This window comes from Colletotrichum truncatum, assembly GCF_014235925.2.
Source record: "Colletotrichum truncatum strain CMES1059 chromosome Unknown Contig_0002, whole genome shotgun sequence".
Taxonomy (NCBI): domain Eukaryota; kingdom Fungi; phylum Ascomycota; class Sordariomycetes; order Glomerellales; family Glomerellaceae; genus Colletotrichum; species Colletotrichum truncatum.
This window is the reverse complement of record NW_027222399.1, coordinates 2028122-2045618: the sequence shown is the minus strand read 5'-3', so window position 1 is coordinate 2045618 and position 17497 is coordinate 2028122. Positions and strand designations below refer to the sequence as shown.

Genomic DNA, 17497 nt, shown 5'->3' with positions numbered 1-17497 from the left:
GTTGCTTTTAGACCCAGCCGCGCGGTATTGGTGAGGCTCGTCATCAGGTTGGCAGGCAATGAATCACTTTAGTACTACACGGTGTAACAGTAGCCCTGTTCGGACGGTAGGGGCGTTTCGGCCGAGTTCATTGATGCCCGATATTGAGCTTTGCTCAAACACTTAGATGACAGCTATATTTTATGGTACTCGTACAGATACACGGCATTTCTTTGGTGTTTTTACCAATATAATGTGAACTTTTTGATGATTTATCGGCCCCAATACAGCATGTTATCAGAGTGAGTAAATACTGAATGTAAAGGTGGGGTGAGGAGAAGGGGGGCCAAAAAAGGCTGGGAACTTGAGTATGATGTATTGGTAATTAGCCGACGACAATTGCGGCACCATACGGCCATCAATGGTGCTGTGCGTCACTACAAATCTGTAGGCGCTTCGGCGACGAGATAGTGAGCTTTCGGTGTGGCAGGCAGGCTGTCCAAGGTGTAGCCAGCGTGTGCAAAAAAAAAAAGACATGGTGAGGAAGGTGAGTTTGACCTATGACGCGCATCACTGTAGTTGGGGTGTTTTTAAAGTGGCAGGCAACTTCAGTATAGTACACAGAGAGAGTCTGGAGCTTGAGCTGCAGCCCAGCCCAGCGTTGCTGCCGTTGCTGGTCAGGCAGGGTTCACCGTGCCAGGTGACTGCAGGTGGAAAAGAGGGGAAGAGGGGTGGGTGCCTGGGTAACGCAGACCGAAAGAAAGTCTTCAAGCCGTAAAGTGGTCCGGCCCAAGCTTCGCGAGGTGCTACTGGCGGGGGCTGCTCAGTGCTGTCGGGTGCTCAAGACGGCCCTTGGGTCCGGCCGGGAGACAGACCTATGGCAGGTATTGATACCTGTGGCTGGTGGAGTTAGCGGGCGGCTGACAAAATTGGTTGTCCCCCGCCATCCGTCTCTTTCGCTCTCGATAACCAACCTATCCTCGCCTTCACGCCAGGCAGACTTTCCTCACCTCACACTCCTCTGCTCCCTCCTCCCTCTCTTTTTTTCTTTTCTCAAACCATTGCACAAAATCCGCTCGCGAATAACAGCTGAACTCGTCCTTTGCTGCATTTGCCGAAGCGCTCGCACCACCCTTGCGCAGCGCTCTCTTTCGTTTTCCCCTCCTCATAGAGTGCCTGCGACCAGTCCCCCTCATCCGTTACCTCTTGCGATCGAGATCGACTGCCTTCTACCACCCCGCCCGCCGTACCGCACGACCCGCGATGGCTATCACGATCCCGGAGCTGGACGATCTCGTCCGCTCCTTCTATGAGGGCCGTGGCGAACAGGTGCGCAGCTTTTCCTGCCCTAGAGGTTTGAGATTTTTGGCCCGAGGCTGACCGACCATTTGTGCCAAACAGCAAAAACAAGCTCAAGCTGCACTCAACCAGGTACGCACTCAAATACTCCCCGAACCAAATTATGTCTTTGGTTTCTGACCATCTCAACCCTTACAGTTTAAGGAAGATCAAGATGCCTGGCTCCTTGTCGACAAGATTCTTTCCGAAGCGACTTACCCCCAAACGAAGTGTATGTCGTCTACAAACTACCGATCTTTAGAGATGCAGACTAGCTGACGGTTGCAGACCTGGGCTTGCAAGTGCTGGACAACGTTATCATGACAAGATGGAAGGTTCTTCCCAGAGACCAGTGCCAAGGTTGGGAACTTTTGCACATCGCGCTCCTACACATAACTGACTGGTTTAGGTATCCGCAACTTTGTTGTGCAGTTCATCATCCAGTGCTCTAGCTCCGAAGAGACGATGAAGGCTGAGCGCACCCTGCTCAACAAGCTCAACCTTGTCTTGATTTCAATTCTCAAGCAGGAATGGCCCCATAACTGGCCTACGTTTATTAACGAGATTATCACGTCATGTCACTCAAGTCTGTCCATCTGCGAAAATAACATGGTCATTCTCCGCCTGTTGTCCGAAGAGGTCTTCGATTACTCCGCCGAGCAAATGACGTCCACTAAGACCCGAAACCTCAAGACTACCATGTGCGCCGAGTTTTCCCAAATTTTCACACTCTGCCAGGAGGTCCTGAACACCGCCGACCAGCCGAGTTTGGTCAAGGCCACCCTCGAGACATTACTGCGCTTCTGCAACTGGATTCCTCTCGGCTACATCTTCGAGACGCCTCTGATTGACACTCTGAGAACACGATTTTTGCCCGTCCCCGAGTTCCGGAACGTTACTTTGCAGTGCCTTACGGAAATTGGCGGTCTGCAGACTGGTGGGCCTGGGCAACCGAATTCGTATGACGAGCAGTTGGTTAAGATGTTCACCGAGGTTTTGACAACCATTGCGACCATTATTCCTATCAGTCTGGATCTTAAGTCGACATATCCCAACAGCAACTCCAGGGACCAGGAGTTCATCCAGAACCTCGCTCTGTTCTTATGCAATTTCTTCGGCATGCATCTGAACGTAAGGCAACACCTTCCTGACATAACGGGCCATAAGTGATGCTAACTAGCTCGCAGCTTATTGAGAACCTGCCGAACAGGGACTTTCTTACCCACGGCCATTACTACTTAATCCGCATATCTCAGATCGACGACCGCGAGATCTTCAAGATTTGCCTAGACTACTGGCTCAAGCTTGTCCAGGAGCTCTTTGAGGAGATGCAGCAGCTCCCTATGACCGAGCTGAACCCTTTGATGGGCATGGCTGGCGGTATGACTGGAGCCGGTGCGCCTAACCCGACCATGCTCAACAACTATCCTCTCCGCAAGCACAAGTACAACGAGGTCTTATCAAACCTCCGCACCGTCATGATTGAGAAGATGGTCCGACCCGAGGAGGTCCTCGTCGTTGAGAACGATGAGGGAGAGATTGTGCGAGAGTTCGTCAAGGAGAGCGATACAGTCCAACTTTACAAGACCATCAGGGAGTGCTTGGTCTACCTCACACACTTGGACGTCGTGGATACTGAAAACATCATGACGGAGAAACTTGCCCGTCAAGTTGACGGCAGCGAATGGTCGTGGCACAACTGCAACGTTCTATGCTGGGCTATCGGTTCGATTTCCCTGGCCATGAATGAGGAGACTGAGAAGCGATTCCTAGTCACAGTCATTAAGGATCTTCTGGGCCTAACGGAGATGAAGCGCGGCAAGGACAACAAGGCCGTCGTTGCCTCCAACATCATGTACATTGTCGGACAATACCCTCGGTTCTTGAAGGCTCACTGGAAGTTCCTCAAGACTGTTGTCAACAAGCTCTTCGAGTTCATGCATGAGTCTCATGAGGGTAAGTCCAAATCTCATGCTTATGTGTGTTTTGTTTGGGCACTAACATGCTGTAGGTGTTCAGGACATGGCTTGCGACACGTTCATTAAGATTGCGAGACAATGCCGTCGTCACTTCGTTGCGCTTCAGCCTAGTGAGCAGGAGCCCTTCATTGAGGAGATCGTTCGCAACATGCACAAGATCACCTGCGACCTGTCTCCTCAGCAGGTTCACACTTTCTACGAGGCCTGCGGTTACATGGTTGCCGCGCAGGGCAACAAACACCAGCAGGAGCGTCTTCTGAGTGATCTGATGGCAATTCCCAACGCTGCCTGGGATGAAATCATAAAGCAGGCCCGAATTAACCCCATCATTCTCCAGGATGCGGAGACGATCAAGGTTATCGGCAACATCATGAAGACAAACGTCTCAGCCTGCACATCCATTGGCCCCTACTTTTATCCCCAAATCGGTCGCATCTTCCTCGACATGCTGCAGATGTACCGTGCCACTAGTGAACTGATCTCTGAGGCTGTTCAGAAGCAAGGTATACATTTTCCACTGCTAGATTAGAAACTTAGCTAACGACTGTCAAGGCGAAATCGCGACCAAGATGCCCAACGTCCGTGGTCTGCGTACGATCAAGAAGGAGATTCTCAAGCTGGTCGAGACCTACGTTGAGAAGGCCGAGGACTTGCAATCTGTGCGCCAGCAGATGGTGCCTCCTTTGCTGGAGTCCGTTCTTGTCGACTATAACCGTAATGTGCCGGGTGCTCGTGACGCTGAGGTTCTCAAGGCCATGTCCGCCATTATCACCAAACTTTCCGCGTTGATGGAGGACCAGGTCCCGAACATCATGGAGAATGTCTTCGAGTGCACTTTGGAAATGATCAACAAGGATTTCTCCGAGTTCCCCGAGCACCGTGTTGAGTTTTTCAATCTCCTTCGGGCTATCAATCTTCACTGTTTCCCTGGTACGTACACTGTCAATTGCTTTGGAGATTGGACACTAATTTAATTAGCATTGCTGAAACTGGACAACCGCCAGTTCAAGTTTGTTATTGACTCTTGCTCATGGGCATTCAAGCACGACAATCGCGATGTTGAGGCTGCGGGACTTAACATGTGCCTCGAGCTCATCAACAATATCGCTGAGAAGACTGACGTTCAGACCTCCAATGCTTTCTTCCAGCAGTTCTTCATCACTATCCTACAGGATGTGTTCTTCGTCCTCACCGATAGCGATCACAAGGCTGGCTTCAAGACTCAGTCTATGGTTCTGATGCGGATGTTCTATTTTGTGCAGCCCGCTGACGGCAGCGTACCAAAGATCCAGGGTCCCATTTACAGCCCCGACCAGGCAGCCTCTGGCACCTCGAACAAGGAGTTCCTTGCTAACTTCGTGGCTAACTTGCTTCGCGGTGCCTTCCCTAACCTGCAACCGTAAGTGCTTTTCCTTCAAGCTATTAAGCCTCAACATGCACTAACAGTTACTTTCAGTGCTCAAATCCAAACCTTCGTCGAGGGTCTGTTCACTCTCAACACTCAGTACGACAAGTTCCGCCTGAACTTGCGTGACTTCCTCATCTCCTTGAAGGAATTCGCTGGCGACAATGCTGAGCTCTTCCTGGTGGAGAAGGAGCAGCAGGAACGAGATGCCAAGGCAGCCGACCTCGAGCGACGAGGCAAGGTTGGCGGTCTCCTCAAGCCGTCTGAGCTGGAGGACGACGAGTTGTGACTTGGCCAAGAGTTGCGAACCGAGTATGCCCCGACAAGGGACTCTGAGAACGACAAGAAGCCGTCAAGGGAACCTCGGGGAGAAGGAACCAATTTCGATGAGTGGGAGCTCTACGGGCTCTGACCAGAAGCCAAGTGTCACGGACTAGAGCACGACTCGCCAATTCCTGGCTCTGCGGCCCGTTCTAGCCCGCTCATTCTGTAGTGATACCATGGATAGATGACCTGATGATTGCAGGATAACCTTTCGCCGCCTTAGGCCCTGACCTTGACACAGACAGGGCCGAGCTTTTCCTTTCATTCATCTGACAACGGAAAACGGTGAGGAGGGTGTCTGGAGGTCAAGTGCTTTCCTTCGAAGTGAAGCGCTGGTGCTCTGGAACCCATCGAGTGGCGAGAGGTGGTTATGACATTAAGGGATAAAATCAGAAGAAAAGTTATACAACAAGAACGGCAAGTCGCCGAATGTAGTGGTAGAAAGCTTTCTATGTAGGCAAATCCACCAGATAGATTGCACAACTATCGCTGCCTTTTTCAGTTCTCTCATTTTTCGTTGCCTTGTCTGTCGTGCAGTTTCCTCATTGGGTATCTTGACCGTAGCATTCATTGGCTTCGTTTTTTGATGAAAGAAACCTATTATTGTATTCGGGTGATGTGTTCGACACATCATTCAGTCCACTCACACTGTACCCGATCGCTAACAAACAAGAAGTTTTCGTTTAGGCGTATGACTAAATCTGTACAGTCTCATAGTTCTGCGGGCTCTGGGCCGCGTGAAAACTGATTGGACATATGAAAAGTAGATGTCGGCTTCTTGGCTTGTTTTCCGATGGCGCAAATTCATAAAAACATGTTTTCACAGTGATTACGATGACAAAGCATCCTATTTAGTCTGATTTTTTCTGATTTTTTTAATTTTTAACGAGCTGAAGAAAAGTTACCTTATACTGTCTGTCCTTCACTCATATGAGGTCTTAGATTCTAGCGCATAAATCTTGAGTGAGGGAGTCGGCTTAAGCTCGTGTGTCCGCGAACACCCCACTATCGTACCTTTTAGTGGAGTAAATCGGGCACCCGGCCAATAAGAACGAATAAACGTCTGATTCCGCCTCCCGATCAAAATACTTTTTTTCAAGGACCCTGGAGCGACTCCAAACTTCACTCGCTTTTCAAGACATTTTACCCCCCGCCCGCACAATGGCACGGATAAGTTTGAGGCATGGCCTCGACCGTGATGTATACCAGATTGTAAAGAAGCTGGAGGACGAACGACAGAATGACTACGCCAAGAAAGGCGATGGGAAGAGGAAACCGGCAAAATTGACAGTGACGGCCATATACGAAAGCATCAAGAAATCCAACAGCAGTCTGAGCCGGCAAAAAAGAAAACCGCTGGAGGACGCCATTGAAAGGGTACTAGACTTTAGGAAAGAGGAGGCGGCGGAAGCAGAGGACAGTGATGACCTTCTGGAAGCTGCGGAAGAGGCTGAGAAGGCTTTCAAAGTGAGTGTTGCTTATTCATTCTTTGGTAGACGCTTGGGCATGAACCTCACGTCGCTCTCTCATCCGCTTGCATGTTGTGTCCTACACTTTCTCAAACAATCCCCGAATTGCACATGTATTCTGACAATCTCTTAGCAGGAGGACCGCTTCTTGCTGAATAGGCAAATGACGAAGCACTGGAATGTCACCCCTGCAGTTACGGCTCAAGGATTAGAGGGTAAGAGCACCAAGAAACGTCGTCTCTCCCCAGAGCCCGAATCCGCCAACGGCGCTGCTAGCGATGCCTCAGCGATTGTTTCTACGTCCAAATCCGTCAAAACCAACGGGACTGCCGCAACGGAAACGACGGTAACTAAGAAGGCGATGAAGCCCAGCAAATATGGGCCTGAACAGATCCCTCCTGGTTCCGTCGTGTTGGGCGGCGTACGTGGTATAATGGACGAGCTGAGCCGCTACGTTTTTGCGCGAGCGAGAAAACCTGAAGATTTCTACCCTTTTGGCGAGCAGCCTATCGGTATCATCATCTCCGGGCCCCCTGGTACGGGAAAGCAGTCTTTGGTGCGCTCGCTTTCTTGGAGGACGAAGACTCCTGTCATCTCTCTTGGTCGGTACCTGGCTGAGACTAGGTCCCCTGAGAAGGTCAGTAAAATTGTAACAGATGTGCTGGACGAGGCGAAGAAGGTCGCGCCATGCATCGTCCTGATCGAACACCTCGATGAGTATATGACCAAGTCCGGCAACAGCCACAGTGAGTTCGACCACGAGGTCATCACGCAACTGAAGCTGAATATTCGGCGTCTACGAGAATGGGAGGAAGGAGGTCAACGTGTGGTGGTCGTGGGCACAACAAGCAAGCTAGAGTTGATCGACGCTACACTGAGAAGACCGGATTACTTCGCTCAGACCATCACAGTGAAGGTCCCAGATACCGATGCCCGAGAGGAGATTTTCAGGGCGGTTACTAAAGACCTCGAGATACCCCCTGAAGTGGACCTAAAGACTTTAGCTGTCCGCACTCACGGCTTCGTGGGCGACGACATCCGCGCTGTAGTCCAGGTCGCCAACCGTAAGGCTAGTGACCGTTTCATGGACATGGAATACGCAAGGGCCAGGAACACACTGCAATCAGATAAGATGGAGACGACGGACAACCCTTGGGACCGCGACGCTGAGGACGTCTGCCTATGGTATGACTACATTGAGCACCCTTCATACACGAATCCAACGCGTGTGCACGTTAGTCATCAAGACTTCGTTGACGCCATCGCCGAGCACACCCCCTACATGCGCCGTGAAGGCTTCTCCTCAATCCCGAGCACAACCTGGTCCGAGGTCGGTGCCCTGCACTCTGTCCGCGCCGCCTTCCAGGTGTCCATTGTCCGTCGTATCAAGGAGCCCCTCCTCTTCCAAAAGTTCGGCAAGCAGCGCCCCGCCGGTGTCCTCCTCTTTGGCCCCCCTGGTTGCGGAAAGACGCTCGTCGCAAAGGCTGTCGCCAACGATGCGCAGGCCAGTTTTATTCTTATCAAGGGCCCCGAACTGCTTAACAAGTACGTGGGAGAGTCAGAGCGCGCCATCCGCGAGCTATTCACCCGCGCTAAGTCCTGCGCGCCCTGTATTCTCTTCTTTGATGAAATGGATTCCCTGGTGCCCAAGCGAGAGAACACCACCACCGAGGCCGGTGCCCGTGTTGTCAACGCACTTCTTGCGGAGCTCGACGGCGCTGGAGACCGAGGCGAGGTTTATGTCATCGGCACCAGTAACCGCCCGGACATGATTGATCCTGCTGTTCTCCGACCCGGACGTCTAGACAAGCTTCTCTTTGTCGACCTACCCACCGAGGACGAGCGCGTGGACATTCTCCGCACCATTGTGCGTAACGGCCTCGGGGGAACGGAAGGCGACGAGATTGAGAGCATCGCGCGGGACGCCCGGTGCGCGGGATTCAGCGGTGCCGATTTATACGGGTTATACAAGAATGCGCTTGACGAGTGCGTGTTGCGTTATGAGGGCGGAGAGCCGTCGCTCACACGCCAGGATTGGGATATTGCCTTGCGCAAGACGAAGCCTAGCGTGCCGAACCCGGAGACGTATAGGAAGCTGGCGGCCAAATTGCATCACCAGACTTAGACTTGGATCATAAATTTTAGATTTAGAGAGAAAATTAGAGCGGGGACTTTTTGTCACATATCTACCCTCCAGCTATTGGTATTGCTTCAATTGTTATCGCTGTCGTTGCTGTCTCCCCCTTTGCTTGAACCTTACATTGAGCGACATCCGCTACATCTTCTGCCTCCGTGCTAGTGGCAATTGAGGTACGAGTCGCTGCCCATGCCGTACTTCAACTGTACGCTTCACTCGCGCCTCATACATTGCTCATGATGATGGGTAAGTAAGGCCTGCGTGACGCTCCGAAGATCCGGGAAGCAAGACTAAGAGAAAAAGAAGTCCCCCACCCCTTGCATACTGCACATGCGATGGTACCACAGTTGGCCATTAAAAAGTGGAGAAGTGACATTCACCATCTGAATCAGCATGAATTCTTACATGACATATGCGGCGACAAGTAGTGCCGTATACGACGACGTCAGCCGGATTGTCGTTGCTTTCCTTATTCAATGCAATATGCGGTCGACTTGTCTCGGACAACAGGCTCCACAGATCAGTGCCAGGATAATGATGCCATACGAGTCATCTGGTTGGCTAACACGAAAGGGAACAGACTGGGCGCGTCTGGTGAGTAAGCAATTTTTTTTTTTTTTACCATGAATTTGGTCACTAGCCGACAGGGTTAAGCACTAGTTTGGCGCGTTACATCATGGACAAATTTGCCGATCGCAAGCGAAAAGTAAGTGGGAAAAAAAGCGTGGTTGTACATCATCGTCAATTATTTGAAAGGGGAGAGTGTTCAAGATCATATCAAAGGGCCATTGATGAAGCCCAAGAAAAAAACACACTGTTCTAAAGTGGTCTATGGTACAATTCGCAAATCGCCAATCCGTCTAATGCAATCCTATCGTTACACATCACCACATTTATGCGGTGGCATCCTTGAGGTAGCTAGAGTATGTTAGCAATTGAGTTCAACATCAATGACAGTTTGAGATTGATAAACGTACGCAATGAGGTCGTTGCGGTCCTTCTCCTTCTTGAGACCACCGAAGGCCATCTTGGTACCGGGGATGTACTTCTTGGGGTTCTCGAGGTAGTCGAACTGTAGAAAGGCAGGTTAGTGATTACTATCTCAAGATTGTCGCAACGGATCTTGGTGTCGCATACCAGAGTCTTGTCGTTCCACTCGATGCCCTTCTGCTTGTTGGCGTCGGTGTAGGAGTAGCCCTCAACGGAACCGGTCTTGCGGCCCCAGAGGCCGTGCAGGGCAGGGCCGATCTTGTTGCCGCCGTCCTTCTCGACGGTGTGGCACTGAGCGCAACGGGTCTTGAAGAGGTTGGCACCCTTCTTGATATCACCTGAATTGCCGAGGTTAGTGAGATCTCATCACATGGCCTGATGTGGTTGAGCCCGTTTGCTGCGGGTCTGTGGTTGAGCAGAAAAGATCCCAAGAGCCGCAAGCATCATTTCTTGCCGAGAAAGCACGACGCGCCAATGGCAAAATGGGCACATCCCCCATGAGTTGTTGTCCCATGGTGCTTGTTGAGTTGTTGTGACGCCTCACTCCTGCTCATTTGCCGGTATTTCCCCTTCAAGCGAGGTGACCGAGGAAAATGGCGCATGGCATCGGGTGGTATTCGAAGAACAAGTTCCACGCGACGGAGTGTTCGCAGTGGGCTATTTCGACGGATAATTGACCCAGGAAGCAAGTCCACATCGTTTCGGGCTCACAGAGGAGGATTCCGAAGCTCAATGGCTTGTCGCCGACGTAGGGGAGTGCTTCGGGTGGGCTCTCGGGGATCCGCCAACCACAGCGGGAAAGGAAATAGATTGCTGGGCACGCGAGCTACGCAGAAGCAACTTACCACCGGCCATTTTGACGGATTAAAAGGTTATTAAGGAGGAAAGGTTGAAAGGGGGTATCAGGTGTAATGAGATGCAAAAGAGAAAAGATCTTTTGCAAAGGTCGTCAAGATGTCGTTGAGGTTTGTAGGAGGGTGAAGTTGGTGAGAGGGAAAAAGGAAAGAAAAAAAACTTTTGAGAGAGGATCGGGCCAGGGAAAAAGAAGAGACGACACGGTCAACACTATCCGATTTTAATTATGACAACACCCGGCAGTAAGGTACCTGGCTTGGAATGAGCTCACACTCGTCCATCCACGGTGCACAAGCCACATGTGTGGCAGCGCGCCCACCAATCAGATACGCAACATTGGTAAGACTGTCATGCGCCCGGGGTCATCTACCCGGGCAAAACCGGATACTAGCCCGGAACATTACTTGGTCCGCTGCGTGTCGGTGGTTGTTAGCTTGGTTCACTGGTGAACTGGGCGGACCAGCGGGTCCTGGCTCCCCCTGTAATTGATAATTTTTTTAGAGCCCGCCGCGTCCCCGTCCATCCCGTTTCCCGAGCCTCGACGGGGATTCCTGATTATTCCCAGTGATTCTCTTCCTCTTCGGCGTCTGTTACCCAGAGCCCGAACGAGTCAATCTTGCAGCTGATCTTGGTGGGGATCATTCCGCCAGCTTTTGAATGTTGAGATTTGAACGTCGGGTACGTACCCTTCTTTACACCCGCCACGGAGGAAGTTCGGCGACCCGTATCCGTAGCTTAGGACGGAGCAGCTAGCTCCACACCGGCTTGCAAAGAAAATCTTCCTGGAGCTTCTATTTTCCCAGCCCCGAACCGATTCTGCCGCCGCGCACCTGATGATACAGCGATCCGGGCCAGAGCCTCAATGACGCTGTGAAACGCATGCTTTAGCCCAAAACCTAATAATTTATGCCCAGGTGACCTATTTTCATCAATCGGCAACTTTCGGGCGGAGTATTTCGTGTGGCGTCACAACCATCCCCAAAGCACTCAAACGTCCAAATGGCGACCTCGGCCACTCTTCCCAGGTTCCTCCTACCGGCTCTGAGCCCCATGTGGCGTGCCGCAGCAGTGAGGTCGACCGGCGGCCGCCCAGCGACGGCAGCCCTTCGTGGCAATGCCTCCTGGACGATTCGTTATGCTTCGTCCAAGCCGCCCGGAGGCCAGAAGGGCCCCATCGTCCTCGAGAAGCCGGCCAAGTTCAACCCCCCCTCTCACGGCTCCCGCCTGCCCAAGAAGCAGTTGCCAAATCACTATGGTGGGCAGCTGAGCTCGCAGGAGGTGCGCGCCCAGCGCGTAAGGGAATACCCCGGCATGATGGCTCCTGAGGGTACCTGGGCGCACTGGTTCGTGAACAACCGCACGATTCACTTGGTCATCACACTGGTACGATCGCAGTTAGCTCCGTAACATGGAAGATTGCACTAACATTGAATGTTCAGGGAACATTAACGACCTTGGCCATCACGAGTTTATATCTCAACTTCACTCACACGTCCCCCTTCAAGCACCTCCTTCCCCCCGCCTCGCAGTTCTGGAGCCACCCAATCGATTTCATCCAAACCTGGATCAGAGTCATGCAGCTGCATGAGCGCGATCGCAACGAGAAGGCGATTGCCAAGCACACGCGCCATACCGACGACGTTGCGAAGCGTCAATATTACCGCAAGGAGCACGGCCTGGACAAGGAGAACCCCATCGCCAACTTCTTGGGCATGAAGGAGGAATCTGACGAGCCGGCGCCTGCTGCTGACGCTTCGCCTGTGGCTGGAAACGTCGAGCCGGCGCCTGAGGAGGGTGAGAAGAGGAAGAAGTGGCTCGGCATCTTCTAAACGAAAGATCACTTGGCACTAGTGTAATATACAACGGCATGGAGCCATTCTGTAATATACCCTCATCAAACCATGTACAACATGACATCTCTCAAACAAGAACCACCAATTGGTATCATGACTTTTGTCTTTTCCCCTTGCCTTTCTGGTGCATATCGCCATACCGCAAGCGTAAAAATAACCAGCCCAATTGCCCCTGAACAAATTCAAAAATCCTAAGACAGATCTACACCAGCGATGCCATCCAGCACCTCGTCCGCAATGCCTCCCTTCTCTAACACCTTGGCAATCATATCTTCTAGGACGTTCAGCTTGGCACCTCCTATCGGCGGCTTCCAGACGCCCTCCGCCGGTTGGCCGTCCGTGGGCGGGGGAGTAGGCGGCTGCTTCGACGGCGTGCCTGCCAGACCCGTCGCGGGATTCGCGGAGTTGGGCACACCAGGCGCCGTCAGCCTCGACGGTGGGTCCACTGTTCTCACGGCAAGCAACTTCAGCTCTCTGCCCGACCCGTCCACATCCATGTCCCCGGCTCCAGTATGGCCTGCCCTTCGCTCCTCGGCGACGGATACTGCTAACGCCGACTCAGCAACCGCGAGCTCTTCACGTGCGGGATCGAAAATGATGTTGTTTCCCACGGCGATAACCAACAGCGTGATGGGAGGTCGTGAGGTTGAGACGTTGCCTTCACGGGGGTACAGGTAGGTCGAAGCCTCCCAGTCGTCGTCGAACATCGGGTCTTCATCGCCCTCTGATTTGAGGCGCGGCAGGCGGGTTGCGAGGAGCGCGATGTGGGTGGTTAAAGAGAGCAAAGGCAGCGGATACGAGAGGGGTGGAGAGATGAGAAGGATCTGTGAGGCATCAGAGTTAGCGCTATCTTGTGAGAACCGTAAGACGGTGATACGAACATCGAGGTAAAGCTTCCAGTGGAAACGGCTGTTAATTCGCAACTTCTTTGAAAACTCTCCGTCGGCAAGCAGCGCCTCGCTCAGCATGTTGGCCAGGAAGATGGTAGCGGCGTCATCGTCTCTGGAACCGGGGATTTCGACGGTAATCTCGAGCCATTCGTTACGGCCTCTTGCCTCCTCGCCGTCTTGCCTTGCTTTTTTCGTCTCCTCAATGTCTTCATCGCTGCCGGGCGGCTTGGGTGTCTTCTCAATTTCAGCCTTGACGCCAACAATGGCCTCAGTGCCGTCGGAGAAGCACACACGCGCGCTCCCGTTGGTGCCAGGAAGGATGCCTGTCTCGGCTGTAAGGGGCCGGAACTGGTTCGCTTTGCGGCCGTCGGGGCGGATGGGCGGCGTGAGGGAGAGGGTTGAGTGGAGGTAGGCGAGCTCTGCTGGGGAGAGCAGAACCTGCTGTGCCGACGCCATAGCTTCTCTGTTTGTGCAAGACCCTTTCGACCGCTAATTGTTTTTCGCTTGTTTTGTTGTAGCAGTCTTTTCGGACAGCAGTTTAGAGCGTTTCAATACTCGTTTTCGCCGTCAATCTTCCACGATATTGAGGCTCAAACTGTGGCTGGATGATGTCGCAAAAAGTTGCTTGGATTGAATTTCACCAAGAGGCCAAGCAGGCAGGGATTTAGATGGTGGGGTCCGCGGGGTGTGGGGCCGACCGGCGGGCGCGAGCTGTCCGGATCGGTGTTGTGGCGGCGCATGTGGCTTGAACGACGTCCTATGCCCAAGTGTTGATAACACAGATTCGCCAAGGGAATTTGAAGGTTTTAACAATGAGACTTCACTGTATGCGGTTTCTCTCTGTGTCCTTCATAGCGTGCGTTGACGTTTATCTAGTACCTTGGTGTGGATCAAGAAATGCCATGTCTGTAAATCAACAATGAGTAAAAGGAGCAAATTTGAAGGCAACTATGTCAGCACCAGGTGTGTTCTTTCCGGCACCTGGTAGTCAACCATAATTATTAGAAGCTGGTCGCCTCTTCTACCTGCAATATTTTCGGAACCTCTTGACCTTAGTATTATGGATAGCAATCTAAAGGAACATGGTTGAAATTTTATCCGATGCGTGATGGAAGTAAATCAGCAGCAAGTCGGCATTGCCTTGGGACCGGCAAGGTGGTTTGTCGTTTGTGTTGAATTGGTCTAGGCCGACAGCATTGGAGTAGTCACGCCAACTGAAGGATTGAACACGATTGGCACTAGGCCGCATGTTTGGAAGTGAAATCAGCATCTAGTAACACCCTGGATAATAGGCATACATCGTAGCTTGGTGATTTCCTACTCAGGGTTGATTGAGTTTGAGACAGGGTGTTTGAATCAACCATCAAATTGGGTCCGGGCGGAACATTTTATAAATGATATTCGGTCAGAAAAACAAGGGATGTGAAGGGGACACAACATACGATCATCTCCTCAGAATCAGTCACTTCTCAGGCTATCTCTTGGAAAAGGGCGTAGTGTCCATTCATCATAATGACACCAGTTTACCGGTTGTACTCCCAATCTAACCTATGCCTTCAACTCAGCTGTGACAAACCAAGGTCATGAATCCATATGTGAGGCATACCCGACATTAGTAATTTGGACCATGCAGTTGAGGAAGCAAGATTACAAATGAGCCGCCTGGTTCCAGTTTCAATTGAGAAGTGAAGAATGCGTGTCTACCTGTACTTTTGTTCAGTCTCTTCGTCCGATACAACAAGTTACTCGAACTTGACGGTTTGATCAAAATGTCTATGGCTTATTTTTGGTCTCCTATCTCCCTTCGTGTAATCCAAGAGAAAGCTATAGAGGGTTTATGACATAATTCACAGGGACCCAAAAAGCCTTTTGATGTATTCGGAGTTGCTAAAAGGGGAATAAGAAATTACTTCCAAGGCCCACTGCGAGTAATGCATATGAACCTGCCGTTTCGACTAATGTTCTTCACTGTTATCAATCTAGGTTTCATCGCTTCTCGAACTGCAAAGCTTAGAGATCAAAGGATAACGACTGTGGCCTGTCGGGATAGCTCAAGGGTTAGTCAAAGGCAGCAATCTAAGCTGCTAATGAAGTAGCCAGAGGACAATCTTTTAGACCAATAACATGCATAGAAGTACAAGTGTATAATTTAAAGGGAGGATATTGTGTATCTTCTTCTTTGTGCGGCCTATCAGGATAAACTTGTCCATCTGGTCCGACACTAGGACCGCAGCCAACGTCATAACCTCAGCTTAGAAACCAGGATTCCAGAAGTCGATGACGAGCCCTTCTAACAGGTCAGGCCCCAATGCAGCAATTAGCTCCGCAATACCGGCCTTCAAACATCCACTAGTTCCTACGTCTTGCCGGTGCCATGCGACCAGGTCACCCGTCTCAAAGAGCATGCCAGAGCCGTCTATTCGCAGCTTGAGATGGTCCATCTCAATCAACGTGCGAACCTCTTCCAAGGTCATGACGCCTGGCATACCTGTATCAAACAAAAACGTACTCTTATCGTCCTCATTCACATCGCCTGATTCGACTGCTGCCTCGTCTTTTGTGGCCGATTGCACGCCATCTCGAATCTGGACTTGGTCCAGAGAAGTTTCCTTTCCTTCCTTGGAAAGACTCAGGTAAGATTTCTGGTCAAGCAACTTCATCACTCGCTTGTCCATAGGATCCCATTCCAGCGTTTCAGGATCCAAGATGTATTGCGGCGTATAATCCATCTTGTATCGCATCTTAGGGCATGTGTGGATGTAGAATCCAGGATACCAATAACGGTATCCGTCTTCTCGTGCCAAGGCAATCTCACGAATAGCTCCTAGCTTCCCGGGAGCATGTTTGTGGATGGATTCATGGTAAAGAAAATACACGGCGCTGACGCAGTGAGGAAGTAGATCCAAAACACCGATTGCCACCAATTTGCCATCTAACCGATAGCATTGATGGAAGGAACCTAGTTTTTGCTCCTTGCCGTCTGCTGTCTTGATAGTCTTGCGTTGGACGGGTGATTCGCACAAGAAGCGCCTGAACCCTCGCCGAGTGATATCTGCTGGATCCTCCTTGTGAACGACGCGCTGATAGTTCTCGTAAACGAGGTACTTCTCCTCCGTGAATTCATCGTCTTCCAATGTCACGGTGAAATTGTGGGCAGGCTCGGGCGGTACCTGCAGGGTCTCGGACTCCGCTTCATGGATCCTCTCGATCAGGTCAAACTCGGAATCCCGCTTCTTGGCCTGCTCGCGTGACCGAGGGTGGAGACGGGCCGCTTCCGTAGCATAAGCCTCACCGGTCACATACTTGTTAAAACGATTCACGGTTTGGCGCTGATCTCGGGACGGCTTGAACTGGGTGGAGTCCAGCCGGAGAGTATAATGGACGCAGCACGCATGGAGTTGATCCGGCCGATATAGGGTCGTCCCGGACCGCCTCCAGTAATGGTCCAGCAAGAGCTGGTAGTATTCTGGCGTAAGGGAGGTAGCCTTAGCATAGTAGGAGAAGCCTGAAAGGAGACAGCTCATGTCAGTAATCCGTTCAACCTCATGATTCTCACAGTAGCATCTGCTAGTCACCGATTTCGTTCGCATTTGCACGTGCAGCTAACGTGAGAGTGGCATGCCACAACACGCCATGACGTGAGGGGACGAGATATTGTGACATGAAGTCTCGGGTATTTCCCGAGGGGGGCAGTTTGGGGACATGGGATCTCATTCACGTTTTGACTGACTCTTGCCTTGGCGGCCACAGTAACCGCAACGCGACGAGTTGGAATACCCTAAACGTGTGTTAGTCGAGAGCCAAATCGATCATGTTACTTGAGGCCAATGCCTCAACTCAAGAATTGTAATATCACTACATCTTAATGGGATACTGGAGCAATGTTGCCGTCGTTCACTGACGTGGATATACAAGATGTTGACATGACCAGACAGGAAATGCAAGGTTCATCGTGTGCATTGAATATTCAGGCATGACTGCTGGAAACGCGGCCCAAACTTTAAAGGCAGATGGTTCAAGGAGCGTGGGATTCAGCAATCGGGCTGCGGCAAGCGCTGCGCAAACAACCCTCCACACACCCCCACACACACGTACACAAAATCCTGTCAACATCGAGGTCGAGGTGACAGAAGCAGAAAGAGATGTTGTGAAGTTGGGTGTGTGTGTATGTGCGTGTGCGTGTATGTGTGACGACTGAGGGAGGGGATACGGTAACATCGATCGCCGTAGACGTGAGAAGAAAAGGCAACTAAGCCAGATGTGCAGGTGGCGGGACAA

The 17497-nt window shown here is 51.6% G+C and overlaps 6 protein-coding genes across 6 annotated transcripts; 3 read left to right on the top strand and 3 right to left on the bottom strand.

Moving 5' to 3' along the window:
- Positions 1 to 1242: 1242 nt before the first annotated feature.
- CTRU02_203513 (exportin) lies at positions 1243 to 4990 on the top strand (the record flags this gene model as incomplete). The annotated part of the gene is made up of 9 exons (XM_070204219.1): positions 1243 to 1343; positions 1458 to 1549; positions 1606 to 1677; positions 1727 to 2448; positions 2505 to 3273; positions 3329 to 3799; positions 3849 to 4226; positions 4275 to 4695; positions 4753 to 4990. 9 exons carry the CDS (start codon positions 1243 to 1245, stop codon positions 4988 to 4990), a joined length of 3264 nt encoding a protein of 1087 aa, XP_070061982.1.
- A 1196-nt stretch (positions 4991 to 6186) lies between these two features.
- CTRU02_203512 (ribosome biogenesis ATPase Rix7) lies at positions 6187 to 8619 on the top strand (the record flags this gene model as incomplete). Its single annotated transcript, XM_036724138.1, has 2 exons — positions 6187 to 6492; positions 6628 to 8619. 2 exons carry the CDS (start codon positions 6187 to 6189, stop codon positions 8617 to 8619), a joined length of 2298 nt encoding a protein of 765 aa, XP_036584252.1.
- A 940-nt stretch (positions 8620 to 9559) lies between these two features.
- Positions 9560 to 10476, bottom strand: CTRU02_203511 (cytochrome c; the record flags this gene model as incomplete). The annotated part of the gene is made up of 3 exons (XM_036724137.2): positions 9560 to 9703; positions 9769 to 9959; positions 10467 to 10476. 3 exons carry the CDS (start codon positions 10474 to 10476, stop codon positions 9560 to 9562), a joined length of 345 nt encoding a protein of 114 aa, XP_036584251.2.
- Positions 10477 to 11475: 999 nt separating this feature from the next.
- Positions 11476 to 12305, top strand: CTRU02_203510 (uncharacterized protein; the record flags this gene model as incomplete). The annotated part of the gene is made up of 2 exons (XM_036724136.1): positions 11476 to 11859; positions 11916 to 12305. The coding sequence occupies 2 exons, from the start codon at positions 11476 to 11478 to the stop codon at positions 12303 to 12305; spliced, it is 774 nt and encodes a 257-aa protein (XP_036584250.1).
- A 215-nt stretch (positions 12306 to 12520) lies between these two features.
- Positions 12521 to 13675, bottom strand: CTRU02_203509 (3 exoribonuclease family protein; the record flags this gene model as incomplete). The annotated part of the gene is made up of 1 exon (XM_036724135.1): positions 12521 to 13675. One exon carries the CDS (start codon positions 13673 to 13675, stop codon positions 12521 to 12523), a length of 1155 nt encoding a protein of 384 aa, XP_036584249.1.
- A 1796-nt stretch (positions 13676 to 15471) lies between these two features.
- On the bottom strand, positions 15472 to 16743 carry CTRU02_203508 (arginine-trna-protein transferase 1; the record flags this gene model as incomplete). Its single annotated transcript, XM_036724134.1, has 1 exon — positions 15472 to 16743. One exon carries the CDS (start codon positions 16741 to 16743, stop codon positions 15472 to 15474), a length of 1272 nt encoding a protein of 423 aa, XP_036584248.1.
- Positions 16744 to 17497: the final 754 nt, after the last annotated feature.